The 24,421-nt window shown below is 30.0% G+C and overlaps 1 protein-coding gene, 1 long non-coding RNA gene and 1 pseudogene across 2 annotated transcripts; 1 reads left to right on the top strand and 2 right to left on the bottom strand.

Annotated features, from left to right (window-relative positions):
• Positions 1-3,818: 3,818 nt before the first annotated feature.
• Positions 3,819-10,816, top strand: LOC123921469 (annotated as a pseudogene).
• On the bottom strand, positions 6,901-7,523 carry LOC123921471. The gene is made up of 2 exons (XR_006814088.1): positions 7,485-7,523; positions 6,901-7,253 (listed from the first exon to the last, which is right to left on the bottom strand). It is a non-coding gene; the product is annotated as an uncharacterized LOC123921471 (long non-coding RNA).
• A 4,719-nt stretch (positions 10,817-15,535) lies between the features above and the next one.
• On the bottom strand, positions 15,536-21,090 carry LOC123921468 (WAT1-related protein At5g64700-like). Its single transcript, XM_045974029.1, has 7 exons — positions 20,761-21,090; positions 19,216-19,278; positions 18,144-18,260; positions 17,071-17,311; positions 16,441-16,599; positions 16,077-16,228; positions 15,536-15,848 (listed from the first exon to the last, which is right to left on the bottom strand). Exons 1-7 carry the CDS (start codon positions 20,979-20,981, stop codon positions 15,629-15,631), a joined length of 1,173 nt encoding a protein of 390 aa, XP_045829985.1. The 5' UTR covers positions 20,982-21,090; the 3' UTR covers positions 15,536-15,628.
• Positions 21,091-24,421: the final 3,331 nt, after the last annotated feature.

Raw genomic sequence — 24,421 nt, 5'->3', positions numbered from 1 at the left:
AATAGACGGTGAGACTTAATAGTGAATTCTTCCGGGATTCATGATGGAAAAAAATTGAGTTTTCTATGTTTTTCAGGAACTAGATAATATATTTTAACAATAAAATTAATTCTCTAATCAATCCTTCAGGGATTAACCCTTTTGAATTCTTCAGGAATTCATAGAGAATAATATGAGTTGCTTTTGAATTCTTCAGTCTTCAGGAATTGTATAATAATAATATTTTGTGCAATCTTTCGGGGATGCATGAATATATTCTTCTTGAATATATAAGGAATAAATAAATTATAAAAACAAAAACATAATTACATGTTTACGACATATAAAAAAAATTGCATCGTTATATGTTCACTGCTTATATGTTTAGGTATATTGAATTAAGAACTATAACAGCATAAACAAATATATTCTTCTATATATATATTTTTTGTTTAAGTGTGTATTAGTTTAACACATTGAATTATTATCAATTATAATAGAAAGAGTGGACGCAACAAAAATGAAATGAAAAAGGAGGTTTATGTAACATAACTTTAAGTTCCAGACAGGGACGGATCCAGGAATCTATAAAACGGGGGGCCGGAATAATTAAATAATAAATATTAAATAAATCATAATCATAATTATAATAGTACTTAAATATATTCAATAAAAAATAAAAAATACATTACATTGTTTATCTAAATTGTACACGATATTGCTCTATATCATAAAATTCATCAACAACTGAATCTGTATTAATTAGTTTGAAATTCATTTTCTATCTTGTTTCTCAACCTAATTTTCACAATCTTCATAGCAGAAAATAATCTCTCACTTATAGCCAGTGGCGACTCCAGGATTGTTAGGGAGCCTGGGCAAATTTTTGGAGGGAATTTTATCAACCCAAATTTCGAATATAGAAATATTTAAACTCTGTTTTTCAATATTTAATTTTGGAAGAAATTTTTAAACAAGAAATAACATGCAAGAGTATAGTCATGTTTCCAATATAATTAAGGCTCAACTAAATAAGAGACTACAATGAAAACTGAATCCACATCGACGTATATAATTATATTAAACTACTTATTTATACAGTCAAAACAACTTAACAAATTTTAAAATTCAAAACACCATCAAGTCATCAAACAAATATTATAGATCGAGAAGGTTTTAGGTTGTTAAAAATTAGAATTAATTGCATATTTGATCTGTTATGTTTATTTTAGGTTTCAATTTGGTCCCTTATTTTTTAAAAGTTTCAAGTTGGTCATTTTCCTCAAATTTTAGTTTAAATCGTCGACTTTTCTAATGAATTTGTGTACGTAGACCACTTAGGAGAGTACTATGTGAATGTTTTAGAAAAATTAACTCAAAATTTAACAAAAAGTTAGAAAAAATTAACTCAAAATTTAACGAAAACGACCAACTTATGTTGAGATCAATAACATAAGGAACCAACTTGAAACTTTTAAAAAATAAGGGACCAAATTGAAACCTAAAATAAACATTAGAGACTAAATATGTTTCGTACGGTACCTTTACGAAATGTGTTTCTTTCTTTTATTTTTACTTTTTCTTGTTTCTTATTATTACAAAAAAAAAAAAAAGGCTGCCCAGGCATGTGCCGGGCTTGCCAGACGGCATAATCGCCACTGCTTATAGCAAACAATCAGAACTAACTAAATCGAATTTCGACTTTAATAGTGTCTAATACATATTATCAAAATATTTTAAAGTAGTAAATTATTACAATTACTATGTTGTGGGTGCATGATTTGCGCCAAACAGTCGTTACTAATCTTTTAACACATCTCTCAAATATCAATTTATGTGTACATATATATCAGGAACAAGTATATGAAAGAAAAAAAATATGACAAGAGGGGAGGGCCTCAGCCCCTACTTGCCCCCTCTTATGTCCGTCCCTGGTTCCAGAGTAATTTTCGAACCCTTAATATGTGTTGGATTCAGATCTACCCGTAGTCATGTGTGAGTGGCCAACATTCAATTGATTTAAGCTATACCAATAAACTATCTAGAAGAATTTGAATTCTTCCAAAATCATCTGTGAATCTTTCGTGATTCTTTATTATATATGAATTCACAAAATACTAGTAGTGATTAAATGTATCCATAAGGCGCTGATTCCAATTGATGGAATTACAACAGTATAGCCTATAATCATTGATACAAAAATTAAAATTTATATACATATTAAAAATAGATTAACAAGAATTACATGTCTAAGTTGGTGAGATCATTCGTGCTGATAACGTGTTATAAACTATTTCTAAGCATGAACAATAATATGGAAGAATAGAGAAGAAGAAGAGAAAAGGATAAGAGAAAGGAATAGACTTATTCACAAGTGTGTGTTTACATGGAAATAAGAGTGTCATTTATAGGACACACTAGGGGACAAGAAAACCTACCACATAATGGGCATTCATTACATATTATTCATAACAATTTTATATTTTTTTAAGATTTAAAATTTTCTATATAAAAAAATTAAAAACACTCCGGTACACATTTATTTAGATTTTTTTTGTACATATCTTATTTAGATATGTATTGCTGGTACATAGCTGAAGTGGATAATTTTAATAGGTCTAAAAATTAATAAACACTACTCCGTATTTGTGAATCTATCAGAATTATCCATTTTAATAATGTACCAGTACATGTCTAAATAAAATATGTACTGAAAAATTCACCTAAAAATATATAAAAATCTAAAATGACAAATATGGGTTCAATTCATTATTAAAATTTTATTTTTTGCCAAGAAAAAAAAATAAAAACCAAAAGTTTTGTACATTTTTAGCGGATTAATGCATTTGTTGAAGCTTCTTGATCAACTTTTCTTTGGTATTATGAATATACTGAGTTTTGATTTTAGTCCCTAAAATTAAAATTAAAATATTTTCATCCCTAAAAAAAATTGTTTTGTTTTAATGTCTAAAGACCAATTTATGTTAATTTAAATGTCAAGATTACGAATCTTTCATGTTTAAGATGTTGTCTATAATATATTATTATGTGTATTTATTATGTTAAATCCGTGTAAGTTAATATTATGTTTCAAAAATATTAAAAATATGTCAATGTTTTGTCTGTCGGAGATTAAAACAAAATTAACTACTAACTTTAACTATTTAAAAAAAAAATAATTTATTTACGGGTTTGTAGACTAATTAACCTAACTATGTGGTGCGGAAGCAAGTTTAAATCAAATAGACAATTATATTACTATTTGGAGCGGAAACACGAATTGTATCAATCTTCTTTCCTACGTTTTCATCCTCAAAGAACATTAATTGTTCGATACTTTTCCGATACGTTTATCGGAGAAGTATCCGACACATATCAGTTATATTTTTTTTAAAAAAAGAATAATATTAATTGTTGATATTTCTGCGATACGTGTATCAGAAAAATATCGGACTAGTACGTATCGGACATGATACTTCGCTGGTTTTGGAGTATCATGGTTTCACATGATAGAGAGGAGAGAGAAGTATTAGAAGAGCAGTCAAGTATGGAGAGTGTATAGTATTGTTGTGGGTGAAAGATCAATCCAAAGATAAATAATTCTTGTGCATCATGGAACATTTGCTCAACTGGTCCATATTAGAATTAGTCTAAAATTAATGGACACAAAAAAAAAAGTCTAAATTTCAGTCCTATTTCAAACAAATTGTACTTTCTTGTTCTTATTCCCATTACGGCACAGTTCACACTCTCAACAACAACACACAGAGAGACAAAAAAAGAAAGAAAAAAAAAAGGGTCAAATAGTTTTTCCCTCCACAAAAATTCACTTTCACTTACATGGACGGAGTAGATGTTCCTTACAATCTTCGTACTGTCGAAGAAGTCTTTCGTGATTTCAAAGGTCGCAGAGCTGCCTTAATCAAAGCCCTTTTCCTTTTTCATCAAAAAAAAAAAATTATAATTTTTCTCTTTATTTTTTGTTGTGTAAATTTTTTAAAAAAAAATTAATTTTTTTTTTTTGTGTTCTTCTCCAGATGTCGAAGAATTCTACCAGCAGTGTGATCCAGGTAACATTTTATTTCGCAAAAATTATTATTATTATTATTATTATTATTATTATTATTTTGGTAGTCTAGTGTCTAGAAAATTCACCTTAAAAGTGAATGTGTCCTGAATTCGAACCCGGGCTCATGCACATATAATGCAATGTCCCTACTAACTGAGTTAAGCTCACAAAGACTATTATATATTATTATTTTGAACTGCTAAATTTTATTAATAACGTAACTGAGGGCAAGACGAGGAGTAAAATCACCTCGGACAAAAACTCTTTGCAAACGAAAAATTTCAATATTATTATTTGTCTTCTCTATGTTTGTAGTTTTAGGTTCAAACGAAAAATATCTACCGTGGCGGATTTTTTTACCACTTGCCATGCGCAATTTGAGAGAATGGCAGCGCCATGACATTTTATGGCGGATTTATGTCCATATAGTTAATAACAGTGTTTGCCACCTTACTTTATGAGAAAATAATTTTGTTCCTGTTGTTGCATATGTCATATGCGTGCGTGCTTATCTTAGTGTGAATAGTGTGAGTGAGCTAAAATGTAGTATCCTACAGCTCCATTATATTCCTTAATTTTATATTCTAATATGCTTGCTGAATCCCAGCGAGCGTGAAAAAATCCCAATAGAAGGGAATGATCTAGGTTGTTTGAGAATTTAAAAATTGAAATGTTCATTTACAGCTTCAGAAATAGATGTATAAGATGAATTGAAGTTGAGTCAAAATTTCTAATTGTATTTTGTATTTTTGGTTGATATATATTAGTCAGTTTACATGAATTTTTTTGATACAGAAAAGGAAAACCTTTGCCTTTATGGATTTCCGAGTGAGCAGTGGGAGGTCAATCTGCCAGCTGCGGAAGTGCCACATGAGCTGCCAGAGCCTGCATTGGGTAGGTACTAACTTTGCTAGAGATAGGATGCAAGAAAAGGATTGGCTCTCTTTGGTTGCTGTACACAGCGATGCTTGGTTACTCTCTGTGGCTTTTTATTTTGGTGCTAGGTTCAGATTCGATAAAGCTGACAGGTATATTTTTTCCAAATATGCGGTTTTTCTCTGCTATGAAAACTGCAACGCTATGTGCTATTTTACAATGTAGTATTTTCCAATTTATTATTGATAACATTGAACAAAAGTCAAAGGAAAATTGACGGAGAGAATGTGAATGTCGTGTACACATGTGCAGTGGGAATTAATTTGAGTTTTCATCATTTAGTAATATGTATTTATCATCTTTTTGCAGGAAGCGACTATTTAATATGATAAATGATCTTCCAACTATCTTTGAAGCTGTTACAGGGTTGGCCAAGAAACAAGGAAAGGAGAAGTCAGTTTCTGATAATAGCAGTACCAAAGCCAAACCAAACTCTAAGGTAAGCAAGCTTCAAAATCAAACTAACCACTAACCAACCAGTAACCGCTGTCCACTAACAGTAATAATTTGCTAGTTTTATAGCCTTTAGCAATGAAATCAATCGCTTTTTCTATAATAAACTTCTTGTATTTTAGCAATGAAATCAATTGCTTTTTACAGTAGTGTAATATGTTGTTTTGTAGATGCTAGCATTTGAATCAAAAGTGAAAAAGAATTGAGCGATTTGAGTTCCTTGCAGTCGAGGAATCTACAGTCAAGCAATCTGGACTGTCAATCACCTGTCAATCAAGATTAAATGACCGATATTGACTCGGTATTTTGACTCTGATTTACAAAGTCAGAAAGCGAGTCTATTGATGGTTCATGTTCTCACTTGGTATTTTGACTTCGGTACAAAGTCAAAAAGTGAATCATCTAATTTTGATTTGATGTTTTTTTGTCTTTAACTCTTCAGTTCCTGGGGTGAAAGGGCTGTAGTAATCTAGAGTTCGGCCGAAACATAAGTAAGCCTAACCAATGATTGTTTCAACTAAGGATTGAACCTGGGTACTTTCGTACGGTTCGACCTTACCTAAAAGTTGGTTATCCGATGGTCTACTTTGCCTGGCTGTGGCATATCGATGAAACCCTGACCACAGGGCATCTAAATCCCTCTCTTTGAAGCGAGAAAGTCTTTTGACATTATCCAGTTCCTGGTTGATATATAGCCACATATCCCTCTTTTTAGAGCTAGAAGTTTTTGTTTCTGATTGGTTTTATATTTAGCAATTTAAAGTTGTTATTATTTTTGGTTTGACAATGCAGCGAGGTTCTGAACCTCAGACAAAGTATTCAAAACCAATGGCAATGCAAATGCCACTAGTGCAGAAAGGAGATACAACTACTGGTCAAACAGACTTTCCACTACTGGCTGCGGCCAGTAGTAAATGCAGTCGACATTGTAAGTGCACACTTTCCACGTCGGGTATTTTTATACCCGTCGTGGTATGTGTAGTTTCTTCTGTAATTATTATTTAAAATTATGGGGATTCCACGTCGGTTTTTACAAATACCCGTAGTGGTATGTATGAGATTCCACTACGGGTATTTACAATATCCGTAGTGGTATGTATGGTTTTCAGTTTTTTTTTTTTTTAAGAATTGGGGATTCCACTACGGGTATTTACGCATACCCGTAGTGGTATGTATGGTTTCCAGTTTTTTTTTTTAAGAATTGAGGATTCCACTACGGGTCATTACTTTTACCCGTAGTGGTATGTGTAGTTTTCACTACTGATTGTTATAAATATCAGTAGTGGTATGTTAGTTTTATTTTTATTTTTTTTTCGTTTTTTTGTAGCTTCCTGTGCCTGCATATTAGTAGTGGTGTAGTTTTGTAACATGTTTAAGACCAAATTTCATCACAGACCCCAAAGTTACATTCAACACATTAAAAGTCAATACTTAACATTATCACTAATTAATTCCAAGTCTAATTCCAAGCAGACAATCACATGTAACTACTTCATATATGATTCTTTTATAAATCTCGTTACATTACTTATCGTAACAAGATACATATATATAAATATTAGAAAGTCTAAGGTCTCTTAAGAAAATTCTTGAACCATTGTGCTGAGAGCTTGTGAGCTACTAACCATCCAATCATGAAGTCAATTGATCGCTCTGCAGCTCTTTCATCGAATTTGCTATTTGAGAACGGCACAAAATGCATCACAAGCAGCCATCATGACTCTATCATCGTGTTCCAGAAGAGTTGCATGATTGTCATAGGCGAAGTTCCTTGGCTGAATCATTGCCATCGCAGACCTCAACATCAATCCTATACCTGGAAGTAAAATAGGCCAAGTTGAAAATCCATAAATATAAAATGCAGGAATTCCAACATATTAGAATTCCAACATATTAGACTAGCACTTAATCAATTTTGCAGGTTCTATCAGGAATGTTTGCTTATCAATTTTGCTGATGCATTAGCTGAAATGCAGGAATCTGAAGCTATGCCAAAGACGAAGCAATTGTTGCGACAAGACTATATCCTAATAAATAACTGGCGTACCAGTTCTTTTTCCTGCTCATTTGACTATATCATCCCTGAAAGCATCACAAAAACACCTCAAAATATAAACATTTCAATTGATTCAAGAAGGATTGTCCAAAAAAAAATAATTCAAGAAGAAACTTAGCCAAAGCAAATACAAGACTAAAAAAACAGTAACAGAAGCCTTTCACCTTACACCTCAAATAACAAAAAGCTTAAAGCTAAAGGTTATCTGATACAAAGAACTAGCAACTACCAGCCATGCCAGATAGATGTTGTAGAATAAACAAGAAGCCTTTCACTTTACTACTGCAAGATTTTCACTTTGAATTAGTCCAAGGCATCAGGCATAAGATTTTCACTATACACACAAAGTGGATACTAAAGATGCCTATTTGCCAAAACTACAAGTTTAGTATGATAATGATTGTATGCACAACTCCAAAATAAATTAAATCGTCTTAAAAATATGCATACCTGTTCTACTTCAGAGTAATCTTGTAGTGCTTGGGACTCAGATTTGCACAACCGTCTGCAATATCAACAATAAAATTCCCTAACAAAATCACCCAATGGCTTTATTAAATTAATAACTTTGAAGAGAAACAACGTGTTATTCTTATTCTGTACGTGTTCAACAATGTTGCTAGCTTGAGAAAGAGGTTCCTGGCTCTTACTAGAGAGCTTGGCCAAAGTAGTTGTATGGGTTGTATGAATGCATTCAACCACAACAATCATAGGAACAACAAGGGTAACCAAAGCCATGTGCCAAACAGCAGTGAATCCGACAACAAAACCAGAAACAAAAGCAATCATGTAGTGAATAAAATTTCCTAACTAAACAAACCAAGCACACAACTCAAACACTAGTTCGATTCCAATTTAATAACACTATCACAAAAAAGAAAAAAAAAAGAAGAAAAAACATTAAAACTTGAAGCATTTCCAAAAGTAACAAAACCAGGTTAAATGTTTTCCTTCAATAGCTATAGAGCCTATAGGTAAGCTAAGGTCACATTGTGGTTTGTACGGTCACTAACCTGCCTTTAGATAATCTACCAACATAAGCCAATAAGCAACAACATGGATGAGAGCAACGATTTTCAAAATTTAGTTAAACAACTCAAAACATAACAAGCACACAAATGACCAAAATTTTCAGGGTTCTCTATGTAAAATGACTAACTCAACCAAATCGTCCCTTCAATAACATCTAATTTGAAACTATATAAAATTTGCAACAATTGAAACTATTGTATTGATAATTAATCATGCTAAAGATTTCAAATGGATCATAGTCACAAGTCAGGACTATTAAAATACAAGAACAACATAACTTAAACAAATGAAATATAGAAAGTGGAAGCGATTGATCGAGAAAACATACAAGAAATTTGTGATTGAATTGACCGATAGGACACTGTCATCAGAGATGTCAACACAGCTACATCGTACCTGCTCAATCACAAAAAAATAGGATCAATGAAAGCAAGAACCTTATTGCATCGTACCAGAATAAAGTTATGTTTTAGGGACTCCATATATTGATAGATTCATCAAGGGTTATGAAAATATTTTGAGACAAAGAACCTTACTGCAACACCCACAGGGGTGCTCTACTAAGTGACTTGTAGAATGGCCAAATAAGTTATTTGAAACAAATATGTTCACCACACCCAACTAAGATATGTTCACCACAGCCAACTTAGATGCTAGATAATTGGAAAAGGAATTTAAGGCCTATTTACTGCGATACTGAGAAGCTCGGTACTAACGGAATTAATCATTTTATTCTTTTAGATGATGCTAATGGAATATTGTCAAATATTAGCTCTGTTCATATAAGAAGCTTGAAATACCTAATTCTTTATACTCAATCAAAACATACAACAAAAAGTGTATAAATTTCAAATACCTAATTCCCATAAATTTTAAATGCCTAATTCTTCATACTCAATCAAAACATATAACAAATGAATAGATAACTTTCATATACCTAATTACCAATTTATTAATCTACCATATGATGAAAAAATTGGAACAATAAGTAAAAAATTCAACAGTAACGAAGTGAGAAACTGAACCTGAAGTTGATTTTGAAGGTTAATTGAAGAATTTGAGGAGAATTTGAAGCTTACTTTGAACAAACGAGTTGTTTGAATCTGAAGCTTAGATTGAAACGAACGAATTCGAATCTTAATCTTAGGGTGAAGACGAAGATTGAATAACTTAGGGTAAGAAGAAGGTTGAATCTGAAGGAAGATCAAACGAAGATCGAACGAAAAATCTGAATCTTGTGCTTTCGTTACTCACACGCGAGTTTGAATCTGAAGATTGAACGAGTAATTTGAACAGTTTTAGGTGAAAACGAAGAACTTGTGATTGTGATTTGGGAGAAATTGGGAAGAAATTAGGGAAGAAACTGGGAAGAAATTTGGGAACGATGAAGAATGAGAATGAAGAAATTAGGGACGATGGTGGTGTACGTTCTCGCGTTCGCGTAGGAGAAGAATTGGGAACGATAAGAATGAAAGAATGAGGAATGAACAAATTAATTAATTAATGAACACTAATAGGGATTCCACTACGGGTGAATACCAAAACGGTAGTGAAATCCAATTAAAACAAATTTTAATGTAATTACAACATTGCCACCGTGTCTACTTTTCACTACTGATTTAATAAAACCAGTAGTGAAATCCCTTGTCTATGAACTTTTCACTACCGGTATTAAAATATCAGTAGTGGAATCCTTTGGTCAAATGTATTTCACTACTGGTATTCACATACCAGTAGTGGAATCTCTAAACCAAAAGTCATTTTTCTACTAGTGTGCAATCAAATGAAGATGATGAGGATGGTCTCGGTGCAGACGAGGAAGATGATGAGGAAGAACATGGTGATGCATCGTGTGGGGCATGTGGAGAAAGCTATGCAACTGATGAGTTTTGGATTTGCTGCGACATATGTGAGAAGTGGTTTCATGGAAAATGCGTGAAGATTACTCCAGCGAGGTCTAAGCATATCAAACAATACAAATGTCCAGCTTGCAGCAAGAGAGCTCGCACTTGACGATCAGTGGATATAGGAGTTTGTGTAGATTAGTGAATGGTGACCGTAATCTTCTATATTTTATGACTACTAATTTCTTTGTTTAGTAGGTCAGGCCTGACGTTGAGTTGTGCATACAAGAACTTTGTTTGTGTTAGGGGCTGGTTTTGTTAAGCATCATATGGATTACGGTCACTATCAATTGTTAACTGTTTAGAGATATATCTAGGGCTAATGTTGGTTATGCAGTTAGTTAAATAGGCAGAGTCGATAAATCCTAACTCAATTGACAATGCTGATATTTTTATGATGATACCTTTTTCCGTATTTGAACTTGGAACTTTGCAGTTGTGTTGTGTGTGCGTTTTAGTAATGACCAACCATTACCTCTTCCTCTCACAGAACATTACCTCTGTTCTAAACTTTCAAGCAATCTTAACCTCAACGGTTCTGTGTTTCTTAGGCAGAGGAAAAGGCAATTTCTCAACGGTAACACTCAACAACGACAATATACGATAAATGGTTATATTTAGCTAGCAACAGAGACATATTTTGTAGAGTTAAATATATTTTTGATTCCTCTAAATATATCGACCTTCACTTTTAGTCCATCCAAAAATTTCAATAAACCTTTAGTCCTAAACTTTCTGGTTCCAATTTTAATCCCCTTTTTTTACAAAAGTTCACATAGCATATTTTTAAATGATTTTTGTTTGTCAACATGTCGATTTTCAGATATATTATACCCTCTCTTTTCTATGACAACCTATGAAACACAAACACCTAAAAATTAGACATGCCACAATATGCACCGCATGTAGGATATGGTCAAACAACTCAGGCAAGTTACCTAATTTTATTTTATTTTGCTTCGACACTCTTTAAATCGGTGTACGACACCTATACAATATATGTCCTTTGTTTGACACACATTACATATTTCTTGGACACATCTGAATTACATTTACACGAATAAACACTGTGTGTATACAATATTGATCAACCTCGAAGGTTAATGAGAATAAAAATAACTACATAAAGCTTTTCAATAAAAGATTGATATATTAAGGTCAAATAAATTGTTCAATTTAAATGTATATCATAGAAACAAAATCACTTCATTGCATTCTTGTGCTTGAGCAAATCAAAATACAAAAATGTATATCATAGAAACAAAATCACTTCATTGCATTCTTGTGCTTGAGCAAATCAAAATACAATAACTCTCCAAAACAAAACAAGAACAACCTAAAAAAGACAACCCGATACTCAAATTTGGTGAGTTAAGATAGTGTTCATAATGTATGTGTGAAATGTTTTTATTGAAGATATATTTGAATTTTTTGCCACCACTCTTCTCTTTTGATTGCTTTTTATTTGGTCAAACTTTTCTTTATCATATCGTTGGTTTCTTTTTTTGATTGTCTTTTCTTTTGATGTTACCATTTCTTTGATTGTTTTTCTCTCTATTAGTTCGTACGTTTGATTTTTTTATTTGGTATGATTTGATTCCTCTCTTTTGTAGCTTCTTCCTCTGTTTGATTTAATATTCTGTTTAATTGCTGCTATTCTTATTGGTTCTTTTGTTTGATTTGCTCCTCTCCTTCTATTTTGATTATTTATCTCTCTATTGAATCTTATGCTTGATTGCTTTTTTTCATATTGGTTCTTTCGTTTGAATATTGGTTCCCTCTATTGAGTCTTCTATTTGATTGTTCTTCACCCTATTAGTTCTTTGGTTTGATTGATTTTCTCTATTTGTTCTTCACCCAATTTATTATTCTATTTGAATAGGTTCAATTTTAAGTAACAGAGGATAATTAGAAGGACTTAGATGTTACAAACTTACAAACTTAAAGCACCTATTGTTACTTGAAAAATTTAAAGGTCCAATTTTCCTATTATATATTGTCTTGTAAATTTTTGACAAGTTATGCAATTTTTTTTTTGGTAAAGTGTGTATACAATTCTATTGAACCGTTTCAAAAAAAAGTTATACAATTCTAATCTTTTATATTATAAGCTTGTATACACAAGCAAACTCTAAACCCTAATTTGTTTCCCAGTTTTCCCTCCATTTTATCTTGCAATTTTTATTAAAAAATAATACAAATTTGTCTTTACTAGGATTCGAACCCACAACCCTTTAGTGCAAGACAATATTTCCAACCACTATGGCAAGTATACCAATCGTGATTAAAATTATGTGCAATATTTGATAAGCACCATCAATTTTAAAAGTATATCATATCAAAATTATTGTTGACTATATTATTTCATCACGAAATATTTTTATGTCTTTCGTGATCAATGATTTTTTTTCTACCGGATCATAAATTTAGAGAATAATTATCATGTGAGATTTGGAAAATTATTATCACGTGTAATTTGAAAAGTTATTATCAAACTCAATTCTGCTAAATCAATTTTTTTTGCAATACAACCAAACACAACCATAGTCATGTCACTAATCACATACATTATTTTGATTTTAACATTGCAGATTTAATATTAACTGATGGTCAATTGATACAATATGCACTAGAAGACCAATTGTGATTTAAATTATGTCCACAAGAGTTAAGCTCCATCAACTTTCATAGGAAAGATTTCATACGACAATTAAGCACCATCAATTTTCATTGCACAATTTAAACAATTAAAAACCGATAATCTCTTATATTATAAGCTTGCTAACATAAGCTAACCCTAAACCAAATTTTTTCCCCTCTCATTTTCTCTTTCTTTTTATTGCAGTTTTATATTAAAAAAATACAGATTTGTCATCGAACCTGAATCCCTTACTTACAATAAAACCTTTCAACCGCTAAAACATGTGCTTCAATTATGAAAGAATTTAGGAATCCTAATATGTTAACCCTGTTTTTAATAAATTTGAACGGCATATTTAATCACAATTTTTATTTATTTATGGATGTCTACTTAAGTTTATGTTCTTGATTATGTCTTTAATTTTTTTTAACCTTTAATTATCATCAATTTTTTAACCTTTAGTTATCAACAATTTATTTTTAATAAGTAAACAAAACGATGGGGTTTCAAAATTATTTAAAAAATATATAAAATATAAAATAAGCACATAAACAAATATAGAATAATTAGTCCATAAAATTCCCTATACTACTCTTATTGAAAATGCCCTTAGAACTTTTGTATTTTATTTTTTATTTTTATATATTACACCTAATTAGACCCATGCACCGCATGGGTCAAAGTTCTAGTCATATAGAATAAGTGTGTATATCCAATGAGATGATATAAGTTTTTCAATAATTGATTATGTCACTCCATAATTGATTAATTAAAGGATTAATCTAATATTCTCTCGATCGCTTGAATGGAAATAATCAATCGATTAATATATTAATCTAATAATCTAATACTAGAATTTTAATTATGGTAAAAGCACTTGTTCACAAAATAGAAGTAAGCTTCAACATGACAACATTGCATAAATTGTACTGTATCATACTAGAATAAACTCGTGCGTTGCACGGGCTCGATTAAAATACACATTTAAAATATTTTCATAAATGAAAAATAATAATTATGATAAGTATCATTATATATAATTAAATGATTTATAATATTTTAAAATATAGTGAAATAGATAGGTTTAATATTAATTTATATTAAAAATAAGAGGGTTATTTGTTTTATGATTAATAACTTTCCAAATCTCACATGATAATTATTCTCTAAATTTATGATCCGGTAGAAAAAAAAATCATTGATCAAGAAAGACATAAAAATATTTCGTGATGAATAATATAGTCAACAATAATTTTGATATGATATACTTTTAAAATTGATGGTACTTATCGATTATTGCACATAATTTTAATTATAATTTGTATACTTGTCATAGTGGATGGATCTATTGCCTTGCACCGAAGGGTTGCGGGTTCAAATCATAGTCAAGACAAAATTGTATTATTTTTTAATAAAAATTGCAAGATAAAATGGAGGGAAAACAGAAAAACAAATTAGGGTTTATAGTTTGCTTGTATACAAGCTTATAATATAAAAGATTTCTAGAATGAAAGAGAAATTATAAATCATACAAAGTCAAAGGCTTACATTTTATGCAAGAATGATGAATTTAAAGTAACATATTTCAGTTAAGAAAACATACAATCATGACATCTTAAAATGCTATAATAAATTCTCACTAATCCAAACACTAAAGACTTAATCAAACAATTATGAGTTTATGTTCTACACTAGACCAATAATGTCAAAAGTCCAAGCTAAGGCGCATAGCCCTCTATGGTACACGGTCCATAGCGGATAAACGACCAATTTGTGAACAAAATAGATGACGGTATTATTGGTATATTAGCGGTAATTTGTTTTCTTAAGTAAAAAAAAAGGAAATCATAGATAACAATATACCTTCAAGGATGCTGGAGGCCATTCAAATGATGTGGAATAATAACGTTCCCTCAAAAGTGAGTGTCTTTGGATGGAGATTGTTATTGGAGAAATTACCAACACGGGATGCTTTAGCTTCTAAAGGTATTATTACAAATCCTCATGAATTTACTTGCGTGTTTTGTTTTCGGTTTGTAGAGAATTGTTCTCATCTATTCTTTAGCTGCAATTTCACTCGAATGGTGTGGAATGCAATTTTCAAATGGATGGGGTGTGATGTTATTGTTGGTGAAGAAGGGCTGAACCATTTCTTTACATTCGGTGACTTTCTCAAATCAAACAAATGTGGGCGATATCGACATTTGATTTGGTTGTCTACTACTTGGTGTTTATGGAAATCAAGGAACAATATTATTTTTCGAGGGGAGGTGGCGAGTGTTTCAAAGTTGGTTGATTATATTACGGCGATATCATGGATATGGTTCAGTGGAAGAGCAAGGCACAAGGCCATCTTTTCTTTTTCGGATTGGTGTTCTAATCCTGTTGTATGTTTACAAAGTATATAAACATTTTGTATTGAATTGTAAGGGATTGAGTACCCCTTGTACTCCTTTATAATTCAATTTTGATTATAAAAAAAAAAATACCTTCATATAACTCTTATTTAATTTTAGCTTGCAAGGCAAGAACTTGACTAATAATAATAATAACCATAATCACTTTTTGTCAGTTTTATCAATTTCAACTAGTACACTCTCATCAGGTGAAGAACTTGGAACTATTATGGCCGTTGATTGAGCCACAACAGGGTCATCAACCATGCTTGTTGATAATGCAGCAGCTGCTACATTTGATTTAAGCAAACGTGGAATCTCGTTCCTTTTGCCCAATAAAAAATAGTACAATCCCACTATGACCAAAACCATGCCCACCAACCTACACAAATAAGTTCTTAAATTAGTTATTGAAACAATTGAACCATGATTCAGGTGTGATCTTTGATCTGATTTTGAAAACATTGACTAAATGTATACTAACACACGCACGCGTGTACGCGCACACACACGCGTACACACAGGGGCATTCCAAAGAAAAAATTGATTTTTTTTTGGTACATGAAAAATTGAATTTTTTAAAATTAATATGAAGGAAAAGTATTCATACGTTCCAACTTTTAGTGGTTCATCAAGTATGATAGTCTCTGATATGGCAACAAAAACTAGAGCCAATGGATTGAACATTGCAGGGTAAGAAGGTCCCTTGATTGTAATTACCCATGATATTAAACAAAATGTTGCAGCAGTAGCCAATGCACCCTACACAAAATTAAATCCACCTAGTTAGTGTTCATGGTCCTCATTTACATGCATTCTTAAAACAAATCACACTAGATAGTTTACAAAACAAGCTATGGTTGAAAGTTTAACATTAAATAATAATGATAATAATAATAATAATAATAATAATAATAATAATAATAATATATTTTTGTCTATTAAAAGTGATGGATATTATTATATGATCTTACCGAGTAGATTATAGTAATAAGCTGTAGATTCCACTCTAATCTCCAAACTTCTTTGCTGGAATTTATGCATACACCTATTACTGCTGATTGAACTGCTGCCATAATGCATGATAGCATTGTTGCCCAATACCTCAATGGAAATAGATTCATAAACTTTGCCTGTTTAAATTCAAAAAGAAATTATACTTAATAAGTCGATTCATTAACTATTAGTTAAGCTGAAAGAAACCTAAATCATCTTATTCAAGCGTTCTTGGATATTCATTAAAAAAATATCATTGGTTAGAAGAATTAGGCTAAGATCAATATGCGACACCATCCTCAAGATGGAAACTCCATCCTCGAAAGAGCTGATCATGAAGCTCGACTACATGCTCACAGCTCTGAACAGGCTCATATCCCGTTATGCCTACCATGCTCTCACATGGTAACTTATAATTTCTTAGAATAAATTAAAATGTGTAGGAGTTTCTTCTTTTTTTTTAAAGAAAAAAAGTAAAAAAAAAAAGGTAACTTTTTTGGAAAATAATAAAATCAACAAAAATTGTGATATTTTGTGAACAAAAGTTTAACACGCATACGAAAAACCAGAGAGAAACAACAATGAAAAATTGGAAAATATATACATACTTGCAGAATAAACCAAGCTGTGAAAGAGCAGCAAGATCCAACCAAACACAAAGTTCCACGAAGCATGTGAGTTTTGTGTGCTGCAACAACACTTATCTCAATAGAATGGTGAATATGATGATGACCAATATAAAATTTCTTCCCTGTGTAAAGAGTTGTAGCTAATGCTCCACCAAGACACATTAGTGCTCCAATACATTTAGTTTTACCACTCCATGTTCTAATCTTCATATTCTCTATTCTGCAATAGTAATCTATAAATATGTTTTTTTATTGGGAAGAAATTAAACAAAGGAAAAAAGAATTAAACTACGTCTTAGATCTCAAGAGACCAATAACATCAGCAGCAACAGGGTAATTAATGGATAAAGCAGAAGGATAAAAATCTCAAACTAAGCCTTTGATCCATGCTAGATCCGAATTTGGCAAGTCAATCAACACAAATTTATCTTGTTTCAAGGTATATGATGAAAATCAAGTGTCCAAGCATGATTCTTGGAATTTCGAATATGATTCATCACATGAGTATAAGAGTGTTCGGGTATTTGGAACCCTTGACCGATTAGATTGACAGTGACATTGAAATCAATTCACAAATAATTTTAGTGTATCATTTAGACCAAACCAAATTAAGACTATGAAGTCCCATAAGTCCTAGCTCAACCGACAAAAAAATGTCGAAATTGTTAGGCCGGACGTCGTGACCCAGGTTCGAATCCGAGATCTCACAGTTATGTGAGTTTATTTTCAGTGAATTTACCACTTCATTTATGACAAAAAAAAAACAAATTAAGACTATGAACAATAATGACTAATAATTCAACTTTAAGATCGGTGATAATTACACAAAAACAAGAGAAACCATAAAGTCATTATGCAATATTGTTATTGATACCACCATAACCAAATTTGTTAGAATTATTTGAGTATCTCTCAAACATTAACATGTACACATTTAACAAGAGGAGGAGTCTATATATGACACCATAGATCAAGAAATATATTTACTATATATATGGCAAAATAATTTATGCACTGTATATAACTATTTTTTCTTAATTTAATTTTAGTACCTGCATATGATAGATATCAAGAATGTGCAAATAGGAATCAGGTTGAGAAAGTTGACAGAGTATGTAGCTGATGTGTCTCGAAGACCATAGTAGAAAAGTCCTATAGCCATGGTCATCCTACAAATTAATTCAAATATAATTGTCATATCATTTAAAATGAATAATAAATTATCTTTGTTTGTTTTAATTCATGTGTAAATTTTTTAATATTGTCAATCATATGTTTGACATTCAGTGGCATGACTATTTTATACTAGTAGTAGTAGTATTAGGAAGGTGAAATTATGACTATTTTAGAGGCTATGCGTGAAGCCATCTCTAGATGGTGGTCCAATGACCAATATTATATTTGAAAGCGATTCCAAAGTTGCGGTAGACGCCATACAAGTTAACCTTTAAGGAATATCTTTCTTAAAATTCTGGATTAGGTTTGACTTAATTCTATAAAATTTACTTAAAAGTGAAAATTAGTTTTATTTTCAAATTCATGTTTAAGTCATCTTATATTTCAAAAAAAAAAAAAGTCATCTTATAATATTTGATGTAACACTCATAACACATACACTTTCATGCCTAACACCATTAGACTTGGTGCGTGTATATTAATGGTGACCTCAATAGATTTTAGAAGAGACTTTAATACTATCTTAAAATTTGAGTTAAGTTTAATTCAACACTACAAATCAGCTAGTAAGATGTTTAGACCATCTTACAAATTCATCTAAAACGAATTGTTCAAAAGATTCCCAAACTCAAATTTTAGGTGAAACAATATTTTGTCATATTTTATTTACGTTCCAACTAAATTCTAAATGCTTACAAAAAAATAACGAATTTAATTGAGATATACTAGTAGTGTAAAATAAATTTACACGATCATTCATTAAAAAATTATAAATTTATTATGTCATAAAAAAATAAAGTGAAGTGAAATAATATAGCGAAAAAGAAGATTATTATTGGTTGGTGTAAATTCCTTTTTCTCGTTCTAAATTTTTATAAGTCATTTTCGCTTGAATGCTGTTGGATTAATATTTAATACATAAGAAGAATATGTAGTATATATGCTTACCCCACCAATCCATTACAGAAAAGCCACAGCCAAACTCTCCAGTTGAAATTCTTTGCCAGTCCTCTGCAACCAAAGTAATTTAAAACACATCACATCACATCACATCGCCAATTTAATTTCTTACAATGTCATCGATGTTGATATTTTCTCATTATCAGATAATATACCATGTCATTTAAAACACATCACATCGCCAATTTAATTTATAGTTAAAAAATATAACGAATGAACCAAAACTATCAAATTTTAAAGTAGGGGACCAAATATGCAAAATGATAAAAATAAGGGAGCAAAAAATGTAATTAAGCCAAAAAAAACAAATTGTTCTTATTTATGCATTAATATATTATATTTTCTCCGAAAAAAAATTAAAAAATTATAAGAGATATATAGGTTAACAAGAAATGAATATATTTTATCGATAATAAGAACCAAATACATCATTTTTTATTTATCCATGTGTCTCTTATAAAGCGAATAAGAGATAGTCCCCATGAACATAACTCATTTGGTAGCAACGTTGCATATATGCAAAAACGAAGTTCGAACTCTAGTACACCCACATTTATTCACTTTAAAAAGTGAAATTCTAACCACTAGACTTGACCCGAAAAAAGAAGAAGAACGTAAGGTAGTATATAATAATTTTAATTATTTGATTATTAAAAGCACTATTATATTACAAAAATCACAATGAAACAATGTATGTCAATTAAATATTTTATGTTAAATAAAAATAATCTCTTTTGTCTCTTTATTTTATTTTTTTTTGCAAATAAAGGTAGTATGATAATTAAAATTTAGTCAAAAGATGAAAAATTAGAATTAAAAATTGTGCATCTTATTTATTATAAAGTTTTTAAAAAAAAAAGTTTTTCAAAATATCATAAGTATTGATAGAATATTTAACATGTCCTCCCTCCGTCCCAAAATATAAGGGAAAATTGGTCAATTTTTTTTTTTGATGTATTTGATTAAAAATTTGGACTAAATACATCAACTTTGTTTGATTAATTTTTCCTTATATTTCGAGATAGAAGGTTTATCTTTATTAAAACATGCATTAGCATTAACAATAATCTCTCTAGTCTCACTGTCCAGAAAGGAAAAAAAACTCTCTAGTCTCCCAAACACCTCAATGGAAACTAGAGGTTGAGTTTAGAATTAATTGCACATCTAGAAAATTTAGTGGCTTATTTGATTTAATCTACTTATATCAGCTTTGTGAAATTATTTAGGAAAATTTATAAAAATAACTTATTTTATAAGTATTCTTTAGCTTATTTTCATAAGTTTTCTATTTATTTTTGAAAAATTATTTTCATATGTTATCAAATATACTCCATTTAATTTTATATATAAGTAAATTTTCACTTTTTAAATTCATAATGTATCCGATCTTACGATGTACAAAAAAAATGTTTCTGATCTTACAATGAACTTAAAAATTGAAAATTTGCTTATATATATTAGACCGGATGAGTAAGTTATGAAATGATTTGCAAATCAATATAAAATTCAACAATCAATTAAATAAATAATTACCTTTCAAAGTAGAATGCAAAGGGGGCAACACAAATTGCAGCAACAATATGACGATAAGCAGTGAGGGCAAAAATATAAGTGCCCTGAACCAAAATGACTCTTGATAGAAGTTGCAACCCAGTTGCAAAAATTTGTACTAATAACATGCTAAGAAGAGCCTGCGAAGACTTGAACCATTTCTTAACACTTTGACTTCTCACTGTGTTGCTCATTTTTTCCATTTTTTTCCTAAGAAAGAAAAATGAAAAATTTAAGGTGTTAAGAAAAATGACAAAACCTACATATATATGTTAGGTCCTTCAAAAAAAAAAAAAATGTTAGGTTGTGTACAACTGGGATGCAACTTCTATCAAAGATAAATGACTGAAGAAAGCATACATTTATAACTTTTGTTACGTTGTGTGAGTGTGTTATCTTTGATTTGATTTTTATGATTTTATAATTTATAAAAATAATTCAAATAAATGAATATATTTTTTCTTTCAAAAACTAATACTAATACATTGCATCAAAAAAAAAAAACTACAAATACATTATAAGTAAGTAATAAAAATATTGTGGTGTGTCTAATATAAATCTCTAAAATATAGTCCAAATTAAATCTTTGCCATTTTTAGAAAAATATAAAATTTATAATATTAAAAAATAGAGAACAAAATTAAATGCTGGAAATTAGACACTCCTTTTTTTTTTTAACAATAACAAATTTATATTTCCTTAAAAAAAAAAAAACAAATTTATATTATTTCATTCATAAAAATAGAAAAAAATACACGATGGAATAAAAAATAGAGTAATATACAATTTTGATGCCCTCACTACTAGAGATGAGTAATATAATTTGCTTGTCTTCTATTAAAACTTAGGCAAAATTTTGATGCCCTCTCTAGAATTTGCCTAAAACACCTTCTTGATATTTTTATGTTACACAACTAAATTAGAGCCTCTTTTAAGCTCAACGCTTCTAGAGTTGGTGGAGGAATATTTAAACCGTATCATCTTTGTTTTAATGAATTGACCCCAATACACATGTCAATGTCAAACCGATTCAGGCTCTAAAAATTAAATTATTACAGCATCTACTTCATCCTTAAAAGTCAATTTTTCAGATTTATTCAATAACTGATGAATCTGGTCTATAATATAAACCAAATACATTAATTATTCAATGAATCTGGAAAGCAAACTTTTGTTTATAATTAAGAATAAGTAGTAGGTAACACTTTAGTGTGCCAATTAGTGGTGGCTGCCACCTGCGATTGACGACGCTCTCATTAAATGCTCAAAGAAATTAAATTCTACTCCATAAATAAGAAACTCAAAAGTCAAACTACTTTTTATGTTTTAACATACTACTTTCTCCGTACAAAAATATAAGAGCTAGTTTGACTAATGTACATATGCCAACGAACAATTTTGATCTTTAATATCTTTAATTCTCTGTTAGTAAAAATTATAAAAGCTTAATATTTTGAAAATACTCATCAAAACAAATCAAACAAGATCTTATATGTTAATATTTATATCTCTACATTATTAAAAAAATATGGTCAAAAAAAGATAAATAAATAGTGTCATTTGGCCAAACTACTTTTTATAAAATGGGACGGAGGGAGTACTCCCTCCGGCCTCTTTTGTAAGCCAAAATTCTCTTTTGTAAGCCAAAATTACTTTTTTATCTTGATTTTATGTGAAATTTCTATTACAATTCCTAAAATGACCTTCTAATATAATCCCTCCGGTCCTTTTTATAAGGAACACTTAGGGCAAAAAATTTGGTCCTTTTTATAAGAAACTTTGACCAATTTTCAAATATTTTAAATGTTTAATTTCACTTATGCCCTTATTTATTATGAGAGTGAATTTAAAAATAAGTAAGTTAGTTGAATAAAGAGTAATTAAATAAGGGTATACATGGAATAAATTTAAATTTATAAGAATATTAAATGAAAATAACTATGTTAAATGTGCTTCATTGGTCTGTGTGATTTTTTCAAAGTGTTTCTTATAAAAATGACCGGAGGGAGTATTAAATTTGCATTGGGACTCTACAATCATGTAAAAAAGTTGAACAATTAATTAGGGGTAATTTTGGAATGATAGCATTTAATAAAGTTACTTTTAGTAATTTTTGCTTATATTTAAGACCAAAATTTTTTGTTGACTTTTGTTTATAAATAAGGCCGGAAGGAGTATTAATTAATTTATTCAATTTTTTTTTGAAAACATTTATTCAGACTTTACTCCATAAATAAAAATGTATTCACCTTTTAAAAAAAAGTTATTGTATACATTATTTTTAGTCACTACAACCACTATGCAATTGTGAATATAGCTCGATCAGCAAGAATATCTATAATATGTAAAAAATCAGACCTATTTATCTTTCTCTTTCTTCAAAATACTGACCTCTCAGCAACTCTGTTCTCTCCTTCATTTGGCCATTAATGTCATTATTGCATTTACTCATTAAAAAATCAATTGTCCTAATAATTCAATGGAGAATGTTAACTTGTGCCCTTAAGGCACATGTTAAGGAAGCAAAAATAGAAATTATTAAATGCTAATTTGTGCAATTTGACTTTTGAAGCGTTAAATTTTTTGTATCATTAAATGTTGAATTTCTATTTTAGTATATCTTAACATATGCCATAAGGGCACATGTTAACAAGACCCTAATTCAATATCATTCTCCTCAATTCAAATTCAAATCTGATGCATTAAAAGACATTTTATTCAAGGAAACTACAATTCAAATGAATTCAAAGAATGCAATCACTCTTTTAGCAATATTATTATGAATATTATTATACATGGTTTTTCTTGACCGAAAAAAAAAGATACATGGTTTTTTTTTGGTGAAATATTGTACATGGTTTTAACATTGCATTAATATTCCTTTTGACATATTTCTTCAGGTTTAAAATCGATCAACGACCGACATGACAACGGAATGTGTAATCAAAAAACATGCAACGGAAGATCTATCATAGGGTAATTGATAATAGTTTTGTGTGAATTAAACTATTATATGCATTAGTCATTAAGATCCAATATTTTTTTTTTTTTGTTTTAGCTACATGATCCTGAGTTACTCTATTTTTTCCTTCACCTCTTTTGTGTGAATGTATATGAGCATTTTCTTCTGCCTATATTTCATGGCTTATTTGTACTAATTTTTATACATATTTTTATGACAATCGAATACTGTATGGACCTTTTTTTTTAACGGTGAATACTATATGGACTTATTTATGAATATTATCTAAAATACTAAAATTATTTTTATTGTATTGGACTTATTTATGAATATTATCTAAAATACTAAAATTGTTTTTATTGTATATTGCAGATACAAGATCCTGTAAAAAGATGAGATGTTATACCATATATATCAAAATTGATATGAGGCTGAAAAATACTTTTATTTTGTTTTGGTAATTTTACGTATTAATTTGATTATATCACTTAAAATAGTACTATCTATTAATATATTATTTGAGACCTATTTTACAAGGTCTGATGTACACATGACATCATGAAAACGATTCTCTTCTCATGTGATTTTGACAATTAATTCTCATATTAAAATTAATTAGTAGATCAAATGATTCTATATTTGTTAAATCATCATGCCTTGGCAATGGTAAATTAGTCAACA

This window comes from Trifolium pratense, linkage group LG4 (assembly GCF_020283565.1).
Source record: "Trifolium pratense cultivar HEN17-A07 linkage group LG4, ARS_RC_1.1, whole genome shotgun sequence".
NCBI lineage: Eukaryota > Viridiplantae > Streptophyta > Magnoliopsida > Fabales > Fabaceae > Trifolium > Trifolium pratense.
This window is presented reverse-complemented; position numbering and strand designations above follow the sequence as displayed.

Excerpts from the sequence above, each read along its gene's own strand:
- LOC123921468 (XM_045974029.1), bottom strand. The coding sequence starts at position 20,981 with ATGGAAAAAATGAGCAACACAGTGAGAAGTCAAAGTGTTAAGAAATGG. Across the intron at positions 19,279-20,760 it reads TTTGCATTCTACTTTGAAAG|AGGACTGGCAAAGAATTTCA; the intron begins GTAATTATTTAT and ends CTTTGGTTGCAG. Across the intron at positions 16,600-17,070 it reads CAGCTTGGTTTATTCTGCAA|GCAAAGTTTATGAATCTATT; the intron begins GTATGTATATAT and ends GAATTTAAACAG.